The sequence below is a fragment of the Xenopus laevis genome, chromosome 1S, assembly GCF_017654675.1.
Source record: "Xenopus laevis strain J_2021 chromosome 1S, Xenopus_laevis_v10.1, whole genome shotgun sequence".
In the NCBI taxonomy this organism is placed as follows: Eukaryota; Metazoa; Chordata; class Amphibia; order Anura; family Pipidae; genus Xenopus; species Xenopus laevis.
The window spans coordinates 12,186,107-12,205,311 of record NC_054372.1 but is presented as its reverse complement, the minus strand read 5'-3'; the positions used below and the strand labels follow the sequence as shown (position 1 = coordinate 12,205,311).

At 38.4% G+C, this 19,205-nt stretch overlaps 1 protein-coding gene across 1 annotated transcript in view; it reads right to left on the bottom strand.

Annotated features, from left to right (window-relative positions):
• Positions 1–19,205, bottom strand: part of fgfr3.S (fibroblast growth factor receptor 3 (achondroplasia, thanatophoric dwarfism) S homeolog) — a gene marked incomplete at its 3' end in the record, with an annotated part of 75,985 nt that overhangs the window by 38,177 nt on the left and 18,603 nt on the right. The window contains 2 exon segments of the mRNA NM_001090701.1: positions 5,395–5,460; positions 8,290–8,553. Of these exon segments, the coding sequence (NP_001084170.1) occupies positions 5,395–5,460; positions 8,290–8,553 (330 nt within the window).

The following is a 19,205-nucleotide window of genomic DNA, read 5'->3' as shown; positions in this document are numbered from 1 at the left end:
TTTTTTGTTAAATACAAACAATTTTTTTTTTTAAAAAAAAGAAAATTATGTTACTGGTCTTTTAAACCCACTTAAATACGTATGACGCGAATGTCAGGAAGGCTGTAAACATCTCCAAATTGATCCCATTGACTTTAACAGTAAATTGGCAGGTTTTATGTGGCGAACAGTTGAATTCGAATTCAGAATATAATAAATCTTGAAAATCAAACTGAAATTTTTTTTTAAAAAGTTTGAATCGAGTTTGGATAATCCCTTAGTCGAATTTGAGAGTTTTGACCATAATAAATCTGCCCCTTAGGGCAGAGACACACGCTGCGATTCAGGGAGGTAAGTCGCCGGCAATAAATCTCCTCCTCTTCTTCTGCCTCCCCGGCTTTCCTGCTGGCTAGAATGTAAATGGCCGGCGGGATGGCACTTGGATCACTTCGTTTTCCGAAGTCGCCTCACAACGAAAATTCGGGCGACTTCAGAAAACGAATCGATCCGAGTGCCATCCCGCCGGCGAATTACATTCCAGCCGGTGGGAAGGTAGGGGAGGCAGTTCGAGGAGATTAGTCGCCCTGAAGAAGAGGAGATTTATTGCCGGGCGACTAATCTCCCCGAATTGCAGCGTGTCTCTGCCCTAACTCTTTCATCTAATCTATTTAGCAAGCCAGGTCATCAGGGGAGTGAAGTAAGCCTTTCTGCCTACGCACTGTATTTTCATAGAACAGAACCCATACTGTATCAAGATATGTAAACGACAGACACATCAATGAATGCAAATTTCCAGCAAACTCTAGATTAGATGGCATGTCTGCTAAATATTTACATGTACGTAGGCTGGAGACAAACAGCAGGTTCTGTAGCAGATAAGCCACTAAATTCTTGCGGTTGGTGGTGATGAAGAAATACTCCAGTTTGTGTCACAGGAGGCTGTTTATTTGTTTCAAAGGAAATTATCCCAAAAAAGCAAGCATTGATGGCAAAAAGGCTGGCACCATCCAACCCTCAATTACTTTCAGGCTCCCCTTTCAGAAGCACAGGAATAACAAATGTATTACAGAGGAATGTTTGTCTAATGCTGATTTTAGGGCAGAATGATGACATCATGTAGAAAAATAGACACAATAGTGGCTTCCCACACCAGCCTGCTCACTCCTCACATTCATTTCACCCACCAGGAACTTCCCAAATCAACAGAATAATTTGAGTAAACAAAGGATATGATATATAGTAAAAAAAAAGTCAGTATCTTGCTATAATTAACCTCCTATCCTGATTATGGTCATGGAAAAATATGCTCTGCAGCCAACAGTTTAGCTATTAAATCTAGAGGAACAAACCTTTGATATGTGTGATTGCTGGGGAATAGGGTTGGCACCTTTCCCCCTGGCAAAGTTTGGGCGGAGGGGGCAGTGACGCACCGGGGCTGGAGCCGTGACATGCTGGGGCGGGAATGTCACACAGGGGGCGGGACTATGACATGGTAATCTCTATTGGCCAATCACCACGTCAATCTCAGGAAATCCTGCACGGGTCAATTTTTTGGAACACGTACCCGACCAGTACCCACAACCTGCAATCCGCAGCCCGGACACGCATTCTTACGTGCTTGGACCCGCTACCCGACCCGCAAGTACCTTATCCGTAACCCGGACCCGTGAATAGCTGACCATCAAGAAGTGCAGTCATTGTAAGCCGGAAGTGACATCATCGGAAGTAGGCGTGATCAGAAACAAGGAGTATAAATCAATATTGAGAAGACCCGCGGCCCGACGCACAGAACCGCCGTCCCGCGTCTATACCTGCACCTGGAACATCTACCCGCAACCCGCAGGGTACCACAGGTTTTTGCGGGTACCCGCCCCCCTGCAGGACTCTAAATCCTTCCCCCGATTTCCTAATTTGAAAAAGTGGGCAGCCAATTTTGACCCGAACAGCCCTTCAAAAAACCAGGCTGCCTGGGTAAAAACCAGACAGACGGCAACCCTACTGAGGAACATGAGGAGGCCCATTTATCCACATTCGAATTTAATGGTTTTAGAGATTTTCAAAATTACGATGAAACTCTATTTCACTTAAGTATTATAAAAAAGTATTAACAAAAAAAGGATAGAACGATGTGCTAAAAAATCTGAATACCTCTAAAAATTAGAGTTTTTCTGATAATTCATAGCAAAAAAAAAAAAATCTGTACATTTCTAAAAGTCTGAATGGATAAAAAAAGGTCCAATAGTATCAGAGCAGCTCCAATCAACTTCTATAGGACCTTGACTGCTTTTACTTGTTTTGTACTACAGGTATGGAATCCGTTTTCCGGAAACCCATTATCCATAAAGCTCCGAATTACGGAAAGGCTGCCTCCGATAGACTCCATTATAATCAAGTAGCTTGTACTTGATCCCAACTAAGATATAATTAACCCTTATTGGAAGCAAAACCAGCCTATTGGGTTTATTTCATGTTTACATGATTTTTCTAAGTGATACCGATGCTAAAAAACTAAAAAAAAAAAATAGTTCAGAGCCATATATCCAAACTTGCAGACAGTATATTTTGATCTTGTTAGATCTCATCAGTGCAAGATTTTGGAACATGGCTTCTGAGTGGGTAGGACTTGGAGAACAGCGGAGCATGTAAATACCTCCTGATTTCAGAAGGTTTTTTTGTTGCATGTCTTGCATTGTGAAGGTATTTTTGGCTCCTTTAAGCCCGTCTCACAATAACCAGTTTGATTTCTCTAAAAAAAATGGAAATTCAAACAACGGAAAAAAGGTAAAAATTTAGGAAGGCTGTTTTTTTTTGAGAAAAGGTGGCAAAGAGATGTATATTTGACAACAGACAAAGGCAATACTAGCAAGGAAGTCTGAGAATAGGTCTTCATCAACTAGGGTCAACTGTCAGATAAAATTATAACTATGATATAAGGACACTGGTTCAGTATTTAGGCAACTCTCAATACAAGCTAGGATGTGAGCAGAAAACTATCAGCTATACAGTAGTTCATACAGGTTAAAGAGATTCTGTCATGATTTTTATGATGTTGTTTTTATTTATAAATTACCCTTTAGGATGGAACTGCTTTCTGGCAGGCTGTTGTTTCTCCTACTCAATGTAACTGAATGTGTCGCAGTGGGACCTGGATTTTACAATTGAGTGGTGTTTTTAGATCTACCAGGCAGCTCTTATCTTGTGTTAGGGAGCTGCTATCTGGTTACCTTCCCATTGTTCTGTTGTTAGGCTGCTGGGGGGGAAGGGGTGATATCACTCCAACTTGCAGTACTGCAGTACAGCAGTAAAGAGTGACTGAAGTTTATCAGAGCACAAGTCACATGACTGGGGGCAGCTGGGAAACTGACAATACGTCCAGCCCCATGTCAGATTACAAAATTAAATATAGAAAAATTAATTTGAGAAACGGATTTCAGTACAGAATTCTGCTGGAGCAGCACTATTAACTGATGCATTTTGAATTTTTTTTTCCCATGACAGTATCCCTTTAGGTTGTAGTTAACAAATCACTTAACACAATGTATGAAACGGTCTTTTAAATGCTCTTGGCTCTCAGTCACCTCAAAACATCATTTATTATTTTAAAAAAAATGTGAGCTGTATATAGCAGAAAACTGTATTTTTACTACTACAAAGCAACTGTATTTTATGGCAAAAAAGTAAAATAAGCAAAATGAACATTATTGATGAGAGTAAGGTTCAGTATAAACCTTTATTCCCAGTTCCTTAAACTTGGCAACAGATTTACACTATTTCTTGAACATTTATTGGACATGGAAATCTCCCATAAACTCCAATAATACGGTTTTCAGCTGCTAAACCTATGAACTACATCTTGTTTAAAACCAAAGTTAAATTATACACAGATGATATTTTGCATTGGTTTAAGAGCCTGTTCATGGCAAAATTCAGAAAGTCTATATGTTTGCTTTCATCCACTTGTGTACTCAAACATCTGTGTATGATTTATATTACATGCCAACCCAAATCTTCAGCAGTATAAATGCTGATCACGTTTTTCTTTCATTGGAAAACAATTTATATTGCGTCAAAAGAATAAAACCTTTTCTTAATTAAAAAGTCAATAGAGATTTGTGCTCTTTTACATACATCAGTTGCTGGGAACTCGAGCTACAAGAGAAACCTGTTGTGAAACATTATATTGCTAAAGTGCAGAAGTATAAATGAAGCAACATTGTATGGACATGTTTAATTTGGCATACAAGGAAACCCTAAATAATCGTTATTTTAAAGATGATGCAAGTATATGAAATAGATTTATCACATTGAATAACATGCCTAACAATTCAAGCAGCTTATCTCAAGCTAAAGAAACATTATAGCTACTTGACCTGTTCTGAAGAATAAACTGGTTAGCTCAAAAAAGGACCAACGGGCTACAATGACCAGTTATCTCAAAGAAAGGATAATCTTGTTGATGCAATGCCCATGGATGCAAAACTGGTTGACTCAAGTTAAAGTCAAACTTGAATCTATGGTGAATGGGAAAATCAAAGAAAGGACTGAAGCTGGCCAACAATGAAAGATCCACTCATTTGGCCTCACCAAACAATCAGATCATAACAACGGAGATGCAAGCCGTCATGAGAACCACGTTAAACCTGATGGGATTTTTTAAACTGTCCGATCAACTGATTGATTTTTGTCATAGGGCCCCATACACAACTCAGTCTGAACGGGCTCAATTGGCAGATTAAACCTTAACATGATTACAAAAATTGGTCAACTCAAAGAAAGTTAAAAACATGACGACCTAGGGTTGCCACCTTTGTGCGGCTCATGATCTGGGCAGGGGGCGGGCCATGACATCACAGGGGCAGGTCAGTGATGTTGCAGGCAGGGTGTGCTATGTCACGTGGGTGGGGCTACGACGTTGATGATCAATGACTGACTGATCATCATGTCAATCAGGGGAGGTCCTGCCCGGAAAACTTGGCAGACTGTCTTGACTCAGGCAGCCCTTCTGAAAACTGGGCAACCCATACATCGACCAAAGACTGGCCAAAAAATGGACATGGTTCCAGAAAACAATTGGCTCAAGTTAAATTCAATGTGAATGACCGAGAATGGGAAACTCAACAAACATTAAGATAACTCAAAGAAATGGCTGGTATGCAGAGACTGGTCCTGCTAAAAAAAGAGCAAACATGGCTACAATAACATTCCGCTAAGTTTCAGCAACCGTTCTTGATAAAGAGCATATGTGGCTCCTGTTTCATTCCTTTCTTCATCTGAAAGTTGAAAGTTTACTGAACAGAAAGTACAAATGACAAAAGGAATGGCTTGTTAGACTTGTGATAAACTGGGGGAACTGAAAAAGTAAAGAAAAGCTTCCAGAGCATAAACATCTTCTAAATGAAAATAAATTCCTCCTACCTCTGTCTTCGGTTTCATCATCATCATCATCATCATCCTCCTCATCGTCACCAGATGATGGCAAGTCTAAAAGGCCGAAAGAATATAAAATGTCAGAATAGACATTCGTTATGCTTCTTGGGCTTCGGGAATGTAAGAAAACTATATTCTCATATTGATAGCAAACCATTATATGTTTGCTTCCAAAAGGCTTCAGTTTGGAAAAACCAAGTAATGCATACCTCCCAACTGTCCCGTTTTTAGAGGGCAGTCCCTCTTTTGACAGCGCAACCCGCAGTCCCTCGTTTGTACTGGAAAGTCCCATTTTTTTTCTACTTTACTTCATCTGAATGGTTAGTGGCAGGTCGGTAGATGGGGAAGTCCGATCATTCGAGGATTCGAACAATCGGATCTTTGCATCTAGGCCAGCTTTAATTGGCTTTTAACAGAGAGCCCAGAACAGCCACAACAGCTGATAGGATACTTTTGTAACAATTTTGAGATAAGCATTCTGGATAATAGGTCCCATACTAAAAAATTTGAATGTCAGGAAGGCTGCAAACATTACCAAAATGATTCCTGGAGCTCTCCCATTGACTTATACAGCAATTTGGCAGGTTTAAGGTGGCAAATAGTCGAATTCGAGTTGTTTAAATTCGAATTTAGTCGAGTTTGGATAATTCACAATTTGAATTTGAGAGTTTTGGGCAAAAAAAAATTAGACCCTTAATAAATCTGCCCCTAAACACGTGATCCAAATAGCGATCCAAATTATGTAAAAAAACAAAAAACCTTATACTGAAAATCCCAGGGATTTGGGATAACAGGTTTAATACCTGTATTTACAAACTGAGTTTTGAGAGGCTTTATGTGCATTTTGACTACAACAGGGGTGGGGGTTCTTTCAAAATAGAGCTCCAAAGCTAAATATATGCAGATAATATGCAATAACCACCATATTATGGACAGGCAAGAAAGCCCAGTTTAATCCTTCCAGTCTTGTAGATGGAGGCAATATTAGCACATACAGTAAATCAGGAACGCATTAAAGTTATGGCTTCATGATGAGCCAGTCTAAAAGAGTATAAAGAGGGCCAATCTGTTAAAACATCAAGATGATGGTTCTTCCTACGATCCAAACATATCTTTGATCCATCATCTTCCTGGAGTCACAGCTGCTTTCTATTGAAGACACTGCCAGCCCGCCAAACTATTGCCTCTGAATTGCCCCTTGATCCAAAGCATTTTAATGCAATTTTATAGACAAAACCACATTTTTTTAGGAACTCATAAGTTCTTTGGACTCTTCTCCTGTTACAGCTTTATGGGTGTAAGGAGGGGTGGGAAGGGATCGAAAAAGCTCCTTTGACTATTTAATTGATCTGACCTCGAAATGTCTCCCGGAATCTTAAATAATGTGTGATTAAAAGCAGATGTATATCAATCTGACAGAGTGAGAGAAAAAGAAATAGCAATCCCCTTCCAAAGCCTTTGTTTCTTTATTTTTAATGTTTAATCCTGGGCAGAGACAGGCACTCCCCTGGAAATTCTACAGGAATCCCACAAACTCTGCTTGGCTGGTAGTAAATGCAATGGAGGAATGAGGGAAAGCAGTGCTTACCCCACACATTAAACAAAAATATGCCCCCATATTCTAAAAAAAGAGAAAGATATGGGTTAATCAACAGCTGGCTTTGATAATTAATTCCATGCTTTGCTAATTGTTTTTAACTAAGGGATAATAAAATTGTTGTGGTTTGGGCTGTGTACACATGGGGAAATCCATTTACAGGATGATAATAAAATAGGGCTCACTAATCCTTATGGATGTGTGCACACAGGAACAAATGCTATAGGATCACCAAATATAGAAGACAGATAAGTCACGCATTAGTTACTTATGCAATTGCCAATCATTCAGTGTTTCTCTGGCCCCAAGTTTATGCAGCACTAAGGATAAATAATTCCTATTTATCTTGCAAAAAGGAAATATCACATACAGACTCAAGCAGACTTTAAACACTGAATGTTTCTGATAGAGAAACACTAGAGACTTTACATTTATTGCATGAATTCTGATACATCGGAAGCCAAAGTAAAGTTCAATTCTATATACATACATTTGGAATCTATGGGAAAAGGCTGTATTTTTAACAGTGGGTAAGGTTACATGATCCTCGTCGTCTTTTAATCCAATTATCAACCCTTTTCACCACCATATGATGCTCAGTATCTGAGTTTCCAGGCTTTCGTTATGAGGCAGTAGATGAGGCAACAGAATGGCATAATGCAAGATAGATATATATATATATATATATATATATATATATATATATATATATATATATATATATATATATATATATATATATATATACACACACACATATATAAATAAAGGAAATTATAAAAATACTATCTTGTTTGTAACTTTATGTCCTGATTGTGATAGCAACTAGTAAACTATTGGCACCCATCTAGGGTTGCCAGCTCACCCCTTTAAAACCAAACACATGGAATCCACAGCCTGCATGGCTAATTAGCAATTCATGTAGATTTATGCTGTAGACTGAACTGATTTATGTGCAGCCATGTATCTAAATGAATTGCTAATTAGCCATGCAGGCTGTGGATTCCATGTGTTTTAAAGGGGTGAGCTGGCAACCCAACACCCATCATGGGTGATTATTTGCTGAATCTTAGTAAAGTAACATCTGAACAGCACTAAAATAGCCAGCAAACATCTTATTGGTTGCCATGGGTAACTAGACCAGGTGCAAACATTACCACTCTTATTGCATTCGTCTAACCCATTTGGATCCAGACACAAAACAGAAAAAGCCCAGCGTGGATGTTAATTGTACAAACATTATGTTACTATATAATACCTGCCAGGAACTGGTACATGATAATTACCTGTTACTCTGATTGTAAAATTGCGCAGAATCTCTGTAGAATGCCATAGTCTGCAGCTGTATATCCCGGAGTCATCGGAGGAGACGTTGATAATCTTCAGCAGGCCCTGCCTTGTGCTTGTTCTGTTGTTCGGTACAATGCCAATACCATCCTTACACCACTTGGTAGTTGTGGAAGCATCTTCTGCAGCGCAGGACAACTCAATGGTTTCTCCAATTGTATACATGAGTTCATCGAATGGGGGCTGTTCTACCATGAGATAATCTGAAAGAAAATCAGGCGCTCATTTGAGTACATATTGAGTACATTTATACTGTATACTTAAAGGATGGTAGGCAAACAAGTTTGGTAGAGCAACATATATAACATATATCATCATGTAGTTGTTTCATTAGTAACTACCTTGCTTCACCATGCTCAAAACTCGTTAGGCCATTTGATATGTCCTAATAAAGTAGATTTTTTATTCTATAATTACTGGCTTATTTACTTTTTGAGTAGTTCACACAATCCTATACAAACCTGTTTTCATCTTTTGACTGGGGCTTCGTGTGTATAAATACTTCTATATCTGTTTTATTTATTTAAGTACAGTTATGGGACCTGTTATCCAGAATGCTCGGGACCTGCGGTTTTCCGGATAACAGATCTTTCCGTAGTTTGGATCTACATTCCTTACGTTTGCAAGAGAATCATGTTAATTTTAAATAAACCCAATAGGCTGGCTTTGTTTCCAGTAAGGATTAATTATATCTTAGTTGGGATCTAGTACAAGCTACTGTTTTATTATTACAGAGAAAAAGGAAATCAGTTAAAAAAAACATTTGGATTATTTGGATAAAATGGTGTCTATGGGTGACCGCCTTTCCGTTATTCGAGCTTTTTGGATAACGGTTTTTGGATTACGGATCCCATACCTGTATATAAAACTCTTGAGTGAGCAACGTCCACACTTCATTTTTCGTTTTTGAATCCCCACCCCTATAAACCTTGCAATGCACTTGCATTTGTAAATGACCCCTTATACCAGCGCCCGACATCTAGCTTGTTATGAAAATAAACCACCCTGAGATATAAAAGCCTTGAGTAGAACTGATATTTAACAGCCTACACAGTCCAAGCTACCTGTATGTGAGAGGTGAAGATCGCAAGGAGGGCAATAACGGTCAGTCTAGAAATACATACCGGTATATCTCTAAAAAGCATCGGCAAGTCATCGAGTTGCATATTAGGCTGAGATCCCTGCAGGCAACACTCAACATGCTTGTCAGCTTAACTCAAAGTTGGCAAGAAAGCAGTTTCAAAGTTCTGGTAAGAAGCCATGCTTCGCTTTAATTAACTTTTCTCGTATGGAGGACAAGCCTTTTCAAGTTGTTCAGTAGATGTGTTCACCAAAACACTTCAATTTGCATGGTTAATTAAATTTCACTTTTTCTTTTTTGGAACAATAGTTCCGTCGGCATCACACCCACTTGACAGTAAAATTAAAAACTGTTTTAAGATGTTAAGTAATTGCAACAGTGTGCCTTTTATTTTTCCTCTCCTATTTACTTAAAACCTCCAAGGGGGCTGCTTATTTTAGCTTTAAAGCTGCCCTTGACTTCAGATGACGGCTAAACCAATTTTAAAAAAATCAAAATAAACAAAAAGGCTGTAAAAATGTGTCGTCGATTTACACTCTGCTCATGTTTCCCGTCAAATAGTTTTTGTCAGGGCGACGTTTAGACATTCTTGGATTTACAAATCTGCCCAGAAGGCCCATCACTGTGCAACTCTTTGGATCAAGCTTGTCAGAATAATTACGCGAGTGATAAACAGTTTTTCATTGCTAAACGCTCGATTTTCTTTTCATTCCTTACAAAAATAGCTACAGAAAGAGAAACAAGATCTCTCTTGTTTTCTGCAGTAGATATGATTGTGTGAAGACTTCACTGATGCTATCACTTTATTAAATGTACAAGGTGTCATTAGTTAGAATAGGTCCTCGCTGAGTCACAACTTATATATTGGAGATACCAGCAACTGTTTCCTTAGCAGCCTTGGGAAATGCTCAAGCTTGCCTCAAGTTTTATTAGAATAAATAAATATATAGATAATATTACATTTCAAGGTTATATTTTGAAGAACATATTTATAGAACAGGTACTTATTTGTTCTGTTTGTTCCACCAGCTTTCTGGTGGTGTTGGAGAAGCACAGGCCAATGGTGAACCCTATATAGGATCAAAAGTGTACCACGGCATTGGGCCCTTTGGTTCAACCTGCCTAGGCTTATCTTATAAAGAGTTGTATTGAGGAACATTAGGACAATTAAGAGCTTACCCTCCACAACTCACGAGTGTGGTGACTTTATTGTCTGCCCTACCCAGGTCAGCAGAAAAGCCATAATATACTCTGTATTTGTATATATATATATATATATATCAACAGTGGTTGACTTTTTGGTTACAACACAAGTCATATTACATTTTTTTACACCCTGTTCTATGAATGGGGATGGCTTACTTCTTCTTCTCTGCTACTAAAATGGACTTCAATTGTCCATCAGCGGTGTTATAGAGGGAAGGCACCCTTTTTGGATTTGGCTAAATGCTTTAAGGGGTCGACTGAATCGAAATTCTGCAAAAAGGGCTTCGATTTGACCGAATCCTGAACTGAATTCTGGGTTTGGTGCTTTCCTAGCAGAGACAGAACATCAACAGAAGAAGAGACAAAAATGCACAAGCTGTTTACAAAGCATTAAGGAACGGAAGAAGAAAAATATTTGGGCTAAAAGCCTTCAAAGAAAAAATGGAGTGGCTCAAATATCTACCCTGGCTTCAGGAAGAGCTGAGCAAACAGCTGCCTAAAGGGCTCCCAATGAAGAAAGGGCTCTGTGTAACAACCTTCCTGCTGTTTTGTTGCATTTTTTTGGTGTTACATGTAACACACACAGATTTTTCTCAGTCTACCCTTTTTGCCTTTTGAACATAACCATCAATTAGAGACAGAGTGCATGAAAACAGAAATGCACATTACTTTATCAAAATGTTATAAATCCACCATGCTTGTTGCAGGACCAATTCTGACCTCGTCTACAAGCCTCAGAGTGAGCGGCCATTAGTTGGAATCCTATAAGCCACTTCATAATGGTTTAATTATTTCACTTGAGCACTAAAACCTAGAGGTTGATAGGTCACTTCAACCTTGGGATGGGATATATATTTTTTTCTTTGAGAGAATATTCAAGAGTCCTCAATGCCCTGATCTGGGATCATTTGAGAACTGTTAAGCACTTATCAACGATCTAAGAGATTAAGCATTATAGTGTGCTAACCTCACAGTCATACTGGAATATTATGAAGAATTAGGAAAGGGTCCATCAAGGAAAGCTCGCAAAGGGGGTTTTGTGAATTGTTCTTTTATGACTTAATGCCTCATGGTCTAGGGTTGAGTTCAAAAGCAAAGGTAACCAAATTTCAAAATGCATCAGTTTATAGTGCTGCTCCAGCAGACTTCTGCACTGAAATCCATTATTCAAAAGAGCAAACATATTTTTTTATATTTAATTTTGAAATCTGACATGGGGCTAGATATAGTGTCAGTTTCCCAGGTGCCCCAGTCATGTGACTTGTGCTCTGATAAACTTCAGCCACTTTTTACTGCTGCACTGCAAGCTGGAATGATACCACCCCCTCCTCCCAGCAGCCCATCAGCAGAACAATGGGAAGGTAACCAGATAGCAGCTCCCTGGTTGATATAAGAACAGCATTCAATAGTAAAAATCAAAGTCCCACTGCGACTCCTTCAGTTACATTGAGTAGGAGGAACAATAGCCTATGAGAAAGCAGTTCCATAGTGCAGCGCTGGCTCTTTCTGAAAACACATGACCAGGCAAAATGACCCGAGATGCATCTACACACCAAAATTACAAGTAAAAAATATACACGTCTTGGTTCAGGAATAAAATTTTCCATAAAAATCACACCATAAAATCATGACAGAATCCCTTTAAGTGTATGGCCATATAACTGCAAAAGGGTCGTACATTAGTGTACATTGTCGGTGAGCATTAATGATTCTAAATGCACCATAGATTTAGTGCACCAACAGGCAATGTCTGACTCGTACAATGAGGGGCCTTGATCTCCAATATGAAATATTTTGACCAAAGTTAGGTACTAAATCCACATTATTTATACAAAATGTATAGGGGTGCTGCTAGCTTGGCTAGGTCAAGCATTGGGGATTTTTTTCATTCAAGTTCTGCCTCATTCAGTGTTGTTTACAAGGGGACACTTGAAGCAATTAAAAACATGAATTTCACAAGGACTTTACATAAGTCCATTTTTATTTCCAATTCTAATGATTTTAAATGATTAGAGTGTCTTTTAAGGTGAAGAAAGGCTACTTTCAAGAATTCTGGTATCTGCCATAAATATATAGGAACCATTACTTTCCAGCACTGTGGAACATTCCTAATGCCCAGACTATAAAAATATCATTGAGGTTCACCAACAAGAGGAAAACTTGCCTCTGCAGTATTACGCATTTAGAACAGAATTATCTTATTGCTTTATTTTCAACTCATTTCTGACTCATGTAAATGTCAGGCTTTTTATACATATTTTTTAATGCTGGTACCTGTGTGGCCACAGTTCTTTCCATAAGCAGAAAAAAAGGTCAAATCTTCTTTTATAGATACAGTCAACCATGGGCAAGCAAGATGCAGTGGATCAGGGGCTGGCATTTACTAATGACCCAAGAGAGCAATAGCTGTATTGGAGAAGAGTGGAGGCCTAGCAGTTTATGTATGACAAGATGGTAAAAGAGTTGTAGGGAGTGGAGGTTGTAGGGGCACTTTAGTCTTGAGTAAGGGCTCTTACATACGAGCGTTTTTACCTGCGCTCCCCTGCGTTCCGTTTTTCTGCGTGTAGGCACCGAACACAGGAAAAATGCAGCATGTTGTGTCTCAACCTGCGTTCGGCATCTACACGCGCCTGTGTGAGTACAGCCCCATTGGAAAAAATCGAATGCGTCTATTCATGCGCTCCCCTGCGGCTGAAAGCAGAAAAACGGAACGCAGGGGAGCGCAGGTAAAAACGCTCATCAGTAAGAGCCCTAAAGCTCTCAGAATCCTCCAACAGGTTCACTGATCAGTTAAAGGTGCACTGATCAGTTATTTTCTTTTTTAGAACCATTTTGGAACCACCGACAAGTCTGTTTAGCCACACAACAATTAAAGATACATTTGCCTACAGATGGACTTCAGCTCCCAGCATCCTTTGACAGCCCTGGGCCATGACTCTGCAGGTCAGGGAGCGCAGGTAAAAACGCTCGTCTGTAAGAGCCCTTATACTTCCACTTAAAAAGAGAGAAGACTCCCGTTAATACTTTTTGACTGATTCTGCACACTAGCTAACCACCTACACATTATAAACCCCCCCCTGAGGTCTGCGGTTATTATCTTTCCAGAACATACTTCAGCGACAGAATGGGAAGCAGCAAAACGTATTCCGTATCATGCATATTGGATCAAATGGAGAACTCAAATAAACACTGCCTTTCAAAGAGCACAGGAGGAAATGAAGATAAATGTGCCTGTCTTCCATCAAAACCCTGAAAACCAAACATCATGGCAGGACCTCATATTGAAAGCACATATCATTGTCTCTAAACTCAGATTCAGATACAATTGCATAATAAGTGAGGATGAAAAAACAAGACACGTGTCCATCAATTTTAACCTCTGATCAGCTATTAATACCAGCAGCCTTGTATTGTCTTACTTAAAAGCAACCAACCCTTTCTTGAACCTGTCTACAAGTACAACAGCTACTGACACAAATCCACAATTCTTCCATTAATATAATATAATATAATACAATACAACTCCCAGCATCCTCTAATAGGGCTTAAACCTCAACAGGAGGGCACCTAATGGTTAAATCATAAGATGCGGACTGCCATTGAGAGGATGCAGGTTTCTGTGCTGCATTTAGGGGTGCAGAGATCTGTGGCGTTACTTTGGGGCTAATTTATCAAAGGTCGAATGTTAGAGTTTTCGAGAAATTTGAATAGTACTTTATTTATGAAAAAACTCGAACATCTAAAATTCGAACATCTAAAACTCGAATAAATATTACCAACTGAAAACTCGAATCGAGCTCAAAACGAATTTGACTAAACTAAAGTTTTTTCCTCCGAAAAAAGGCTATTAACATCTTCAAATGGGTCACTGGACTTCTGCCACTGACTTCTACATGAACTTGGCAGGTTTTAGGTGGCGAATAGTCGAATTTGAGTTGTTCCCAGGGTCAAGGTATGATAAATAAGATAAGTTTGAATTATTCCCAAATGAATTTGTGAGTTTTGACCAAAAATCCAACTCGAAAATTTGAATTTTCAATTCGAACCTTAATAAATGTGCCCCTTCATGTTTGTAAGTGAGAGTGTAAAAATCATGGAAGATTTTACCCATTAAATTAATATTTAATTTAATGGGTACAATCTGCCATGATTTTTGCACTGTGCCTTACGAACATGAAGGGGCACATTTATTAAGGTTCCAATTGAAAATTCGATTCGAATGCGGCTGAATAAAGGCAGCTGCAGCTATTATTTATGGTGATTTTTTTTTTTTTGTATTAGTCCGCACCATAAGAGAAAGAACAAAAATCTGGGCAAATAAAAAGAAAATAAAGCTAACATGTAATTATGTGATACAGGAAACATCAATTTTCTGTAATTCTTTGATGCAGAATCACACATTTATAATTGGCAAAAACCCGCAAGTACAAATTAGACCTTCTACAAAACTTAGGCCTAAAGTAAAACACCTGTCATCATGCGGAATGTTTAGTAAAAAGATGTTTCTTGGTTGAGCAACTTTATTTTAGGCCTACAGAACGAGTAGCTGAGCAAAATGCTTATCATACCATCACAATTTATGTAAATGATATTCAACCAGCTGCTGTTGAACTATAACTCACATATACAGACATAGATATCTAGCGGAAGATTTACTAAAGGGCGAAGTGACTAACGCAGGCGAAAATTTGCCAGAGTGACGCCATTTTGGTACTTCGCCTATTTACTAACGGTCGCTGACGTAACTCACTAAGATGCGGATTTTACTGAACGTTCCCTCTTGCGCCAGACTTGCCTTCGCCAGCTCAGACCAGGAGAAGTGCAATAGAGTAGATAGAAGTTCCTCAAAAAATAGTTGAAAATGTTTCTAAGTCCCAATAAACGCTAGCGTCTTTTCCTTTTCCAGAGTGATAGGCTGAAAAAGATCGCTAGCGAAACTTCGCCAGCGTTCAGCGCCCTGGACTTCGTATTTTAGTGAATAAGCGATGTCCTGGCGAATCTACACCTGTGAAGTGTTGCAATGTTAGCGAAGCCGTCGCCGGTAAATTTTAGGAAGTTAATGAATTTGCACCTAGACTCTCAGAATAAGGCCCCTGCATGTAAAGTCATATATCTGATGTGCATGTGCTCTAGCGAGAGCTCAGAGAATACAGGAGTATAAAGCGAGGAAACATTCACTCTCTCACTCACTAAAGGCGTCATTGCATTTAATTTATTGCTGCCAATTAGGTTTTAAAGAAACCACATGAAATAAAGAGTTGAGCCAAAACAAAGAAGACAAATGTAGGCATTTTAAATCAAATAACAAAGGAAGTGCACATTTTTCATGGAGAAAGGGCGAAGTAACAAATTAAATGCTGAGATAAAACAGATCTGTATCTTATAAGTACTCGATTTACTAATTTATCAACATTGGTCCCATTTACACTATATTATACTATATATAATATATACTATATATATATATATATATATATATATATATATATATATATATATATATATATATATATATATATATATATATATATATATAAATAAAACGGGCAGGGGGCGGGTTAGGGCAGGACCGGTGATATCGGGGGCGGGACTGGTGATGTTGGGGATTGGATTGATGATGTGGCACTTGGCGATTGATTGATCGCTATGTCATTATTTTCAATTTCCTAATTTGGAAATCCAGACAGAAAGGTTTCACCCAGACATTATATAGTGAATAAAGTACCCCCTCTTATAAAATATAAGGATATTATAAATTACTGAGGAGTTTCATGACCATATAAAAGCACAAGTTATACATGTAACTTCTAATATCCTCATATTTTACAACTGGGAGCACTTTATTTATTATAATACACAAATTTCAGTGAGTCATGTGACAGAAATGACATAAGAACTCACCATTTATAAGGATATAATTTACAAGATATTCCTAGCATTTTTGTGTATTATATATATATATATATATATATATGTATCAGTATACTTCACAAGGAGAGAAATACTCAATAGTACCATCAAAATAAGGGGTAGCACCACTAGGCGGGGTTTTATTAAATAGCTGTTTGAGGATAAATAAATAAAAAAATAAATGGGTATAGGATCTATTATCTGGAATTCTTTGTACCTGGGAATCAGACATTAAAAACCCAGTAGAATTGTTCTACTCCCAGTAAGGATGAATGTGGCCAGATTCACATCAGGTACAATATGCTACTTTATTATACAGAAAAAAACCAAACCAAATAAAATAAAATAAAAATACAAATCAGTCAGGATCCCATTTGGCCCAGTATATTTTAGGGCTCCCAGAAACCACTGGTCAAGTATCTATTTTTAATGAAAGAACTAAAGAGCAAGTTAAAAAAAACATAATTATAAAAAGAAAAACTAATAATGCCAAAATGCAGTTATTGTAGCACTTAACCATATCCCATATGTAAATATTTAATTCAGTGTCCCCTTTACAAGCCACAATGTTAAACTGAGATAAATCACATTCCATTTGATACAATAGTAACAAGTGCAGAGTCAGGAATTCAGAGAGAATAATTGCTTTTATCCTGCTGCGATTGTTTGCATTAGAACGTTGGCATGTTGGCGTTATTGCACAAACCGTAACGCTAGCTGGCAACGAAGAAAAGAACAGGCTTATTTTGACTGGTGATGGTCTAAAAGTCTGTTCAGGTTACTTACATTCAGATATTCTGATTTCAAATAAGGACTGCAGCTGCACGACTGCGTGTCCAGCACAGAAAAACAGACATTTATGGGGTTAATTTAATAAAATCCCAAAATGTCTCACTATTTTCTTAAAACCACATTAAACAAACTCCCTTCCAAATTTTTACCGAATTTATCAATAAATTTACTCCAAAAAAAAAATCTAGTGCAGGAAAAGACTCGATAAAATCATTAAAAAACATCAGATTATCGCCGGAAAACCACAAATTATGTGGGTTATTTATTATCTTCCAATTGTGAACAAGACATCTGCCATTGACTTCTACATGACCTCGGCAGGTTTGCAAACATTTTGGAAATACAAAAAGGGATAAAAAGATTTGACGTGCTGACATTTTTTCACCATGAACATTTGTGTGGCCCCCTAATTACCATGTTCATTTTACAGAATTTGACAGGTTATGAAAGATTGAACACATTTCTGTGGTTTTTATGTGTTATTACAGTTTTGCTAATGAAGGTGCTTATCTTAAATAGTTACAATTGCTTCTTTGCTTATCTTAAATTGTTACAAAAGTATCTATTTGAAACTGCCACATATTCTGGGTTCTCCAACAGACAATTAAAGGGATACTGTCATGGGGAAAAAAATGTCAAAATGAATCAGTTAATAGTGCTGCTCCAGCAGAATTCTGACATGGGGCTGGAAATATTGTCAATTTCCCAGCTGCCCCAAGTCATGTGACTTGTGCTCTGATAAACTTCAATCACTCTTTACTGCTGTACTGCAAGTTGGAGTGATATCACCCCCCTCCCTTTTCCCCCCAGCAGCCAAACAAAAGAACAATGGGAAGGTAACCAGATAGCAGCTCCCTAACACAAGATAACAGCTGACTGGTAGATCTAAGAACAACACTCAATAGTAAAAACCCATGTCCCACTGAGACACATTCAGTTACATTGAGAAGGAAAAACAGCAGCTTGCCAGAAAGCATTTCTCTCCTAAAGTGCAGGCACAAGTCATATGACCAGGGGCAGCTGGGAAATTGATAAAATGTCTAGCCCCATGTTAGATTTCAAAATTTAAAGGAGAAGGAAAGGTTAAAACTAAGTAAGCCTTATCAGAAAGGTCCATCTAAATATACCAGTAAACCCCCAAAGTAATGCTGCTCTGAGTCCCCTGTGAAAAGAAACACTGCATTTCTTTCCTTCTATTGTGTACACATGAGCTTCTGTATCAGACTTCCTGCCTTCAGCTTAAACCTCATTGCCCTGGGCAAGAGCATGCTCAGTTTGCTCCTCCCCCCCCCACCCCTCCCTTCTTTACTGTAATCTGTGCCCAGAGCAGGGAGAGACTCAGGCAGGAAGTGATGTCACACCATGTTAATACTGCTGCTCCTATCCTAAACAAACAGAGAGTTTCTAGAGCTTTTTAATCAGGTATGGTAAAACATTCTACAGAATAAATATAGCATTCTAGCTTGCACTATTGCAGCTAATCTATTGGCAATAAAATGCCTCCGTAGCTTTCCTTCTCCTTTAATATAAAAAAATCTGTTTGTTCTTTTGAGAAATGGATTTCAGTGCAGAATTCTACTGAAGTAGCACTATTAACTGATGCGTTTTGAAAAAAACATGTTTTCCGATGACAGGATCCCTTTCAGTTTTAGAAACTTTGTATCTTTTTCTGGCTGTTCAGTGCAGGAGATCAAAGAGAAACTTGGGACATTTCAGTAACAATCGGGGACTGCGGGTTGAGCTGTCAAAATCGGGACTGTCCGGCAAAAAACGGACAGTTGGGAGGTTTGGGTTGGAGCTGGAGTACTTTTTTGTTTGAACTTTTAACAGCATCGGGGTTTAATAAACCTAAAAAAATTGTACATT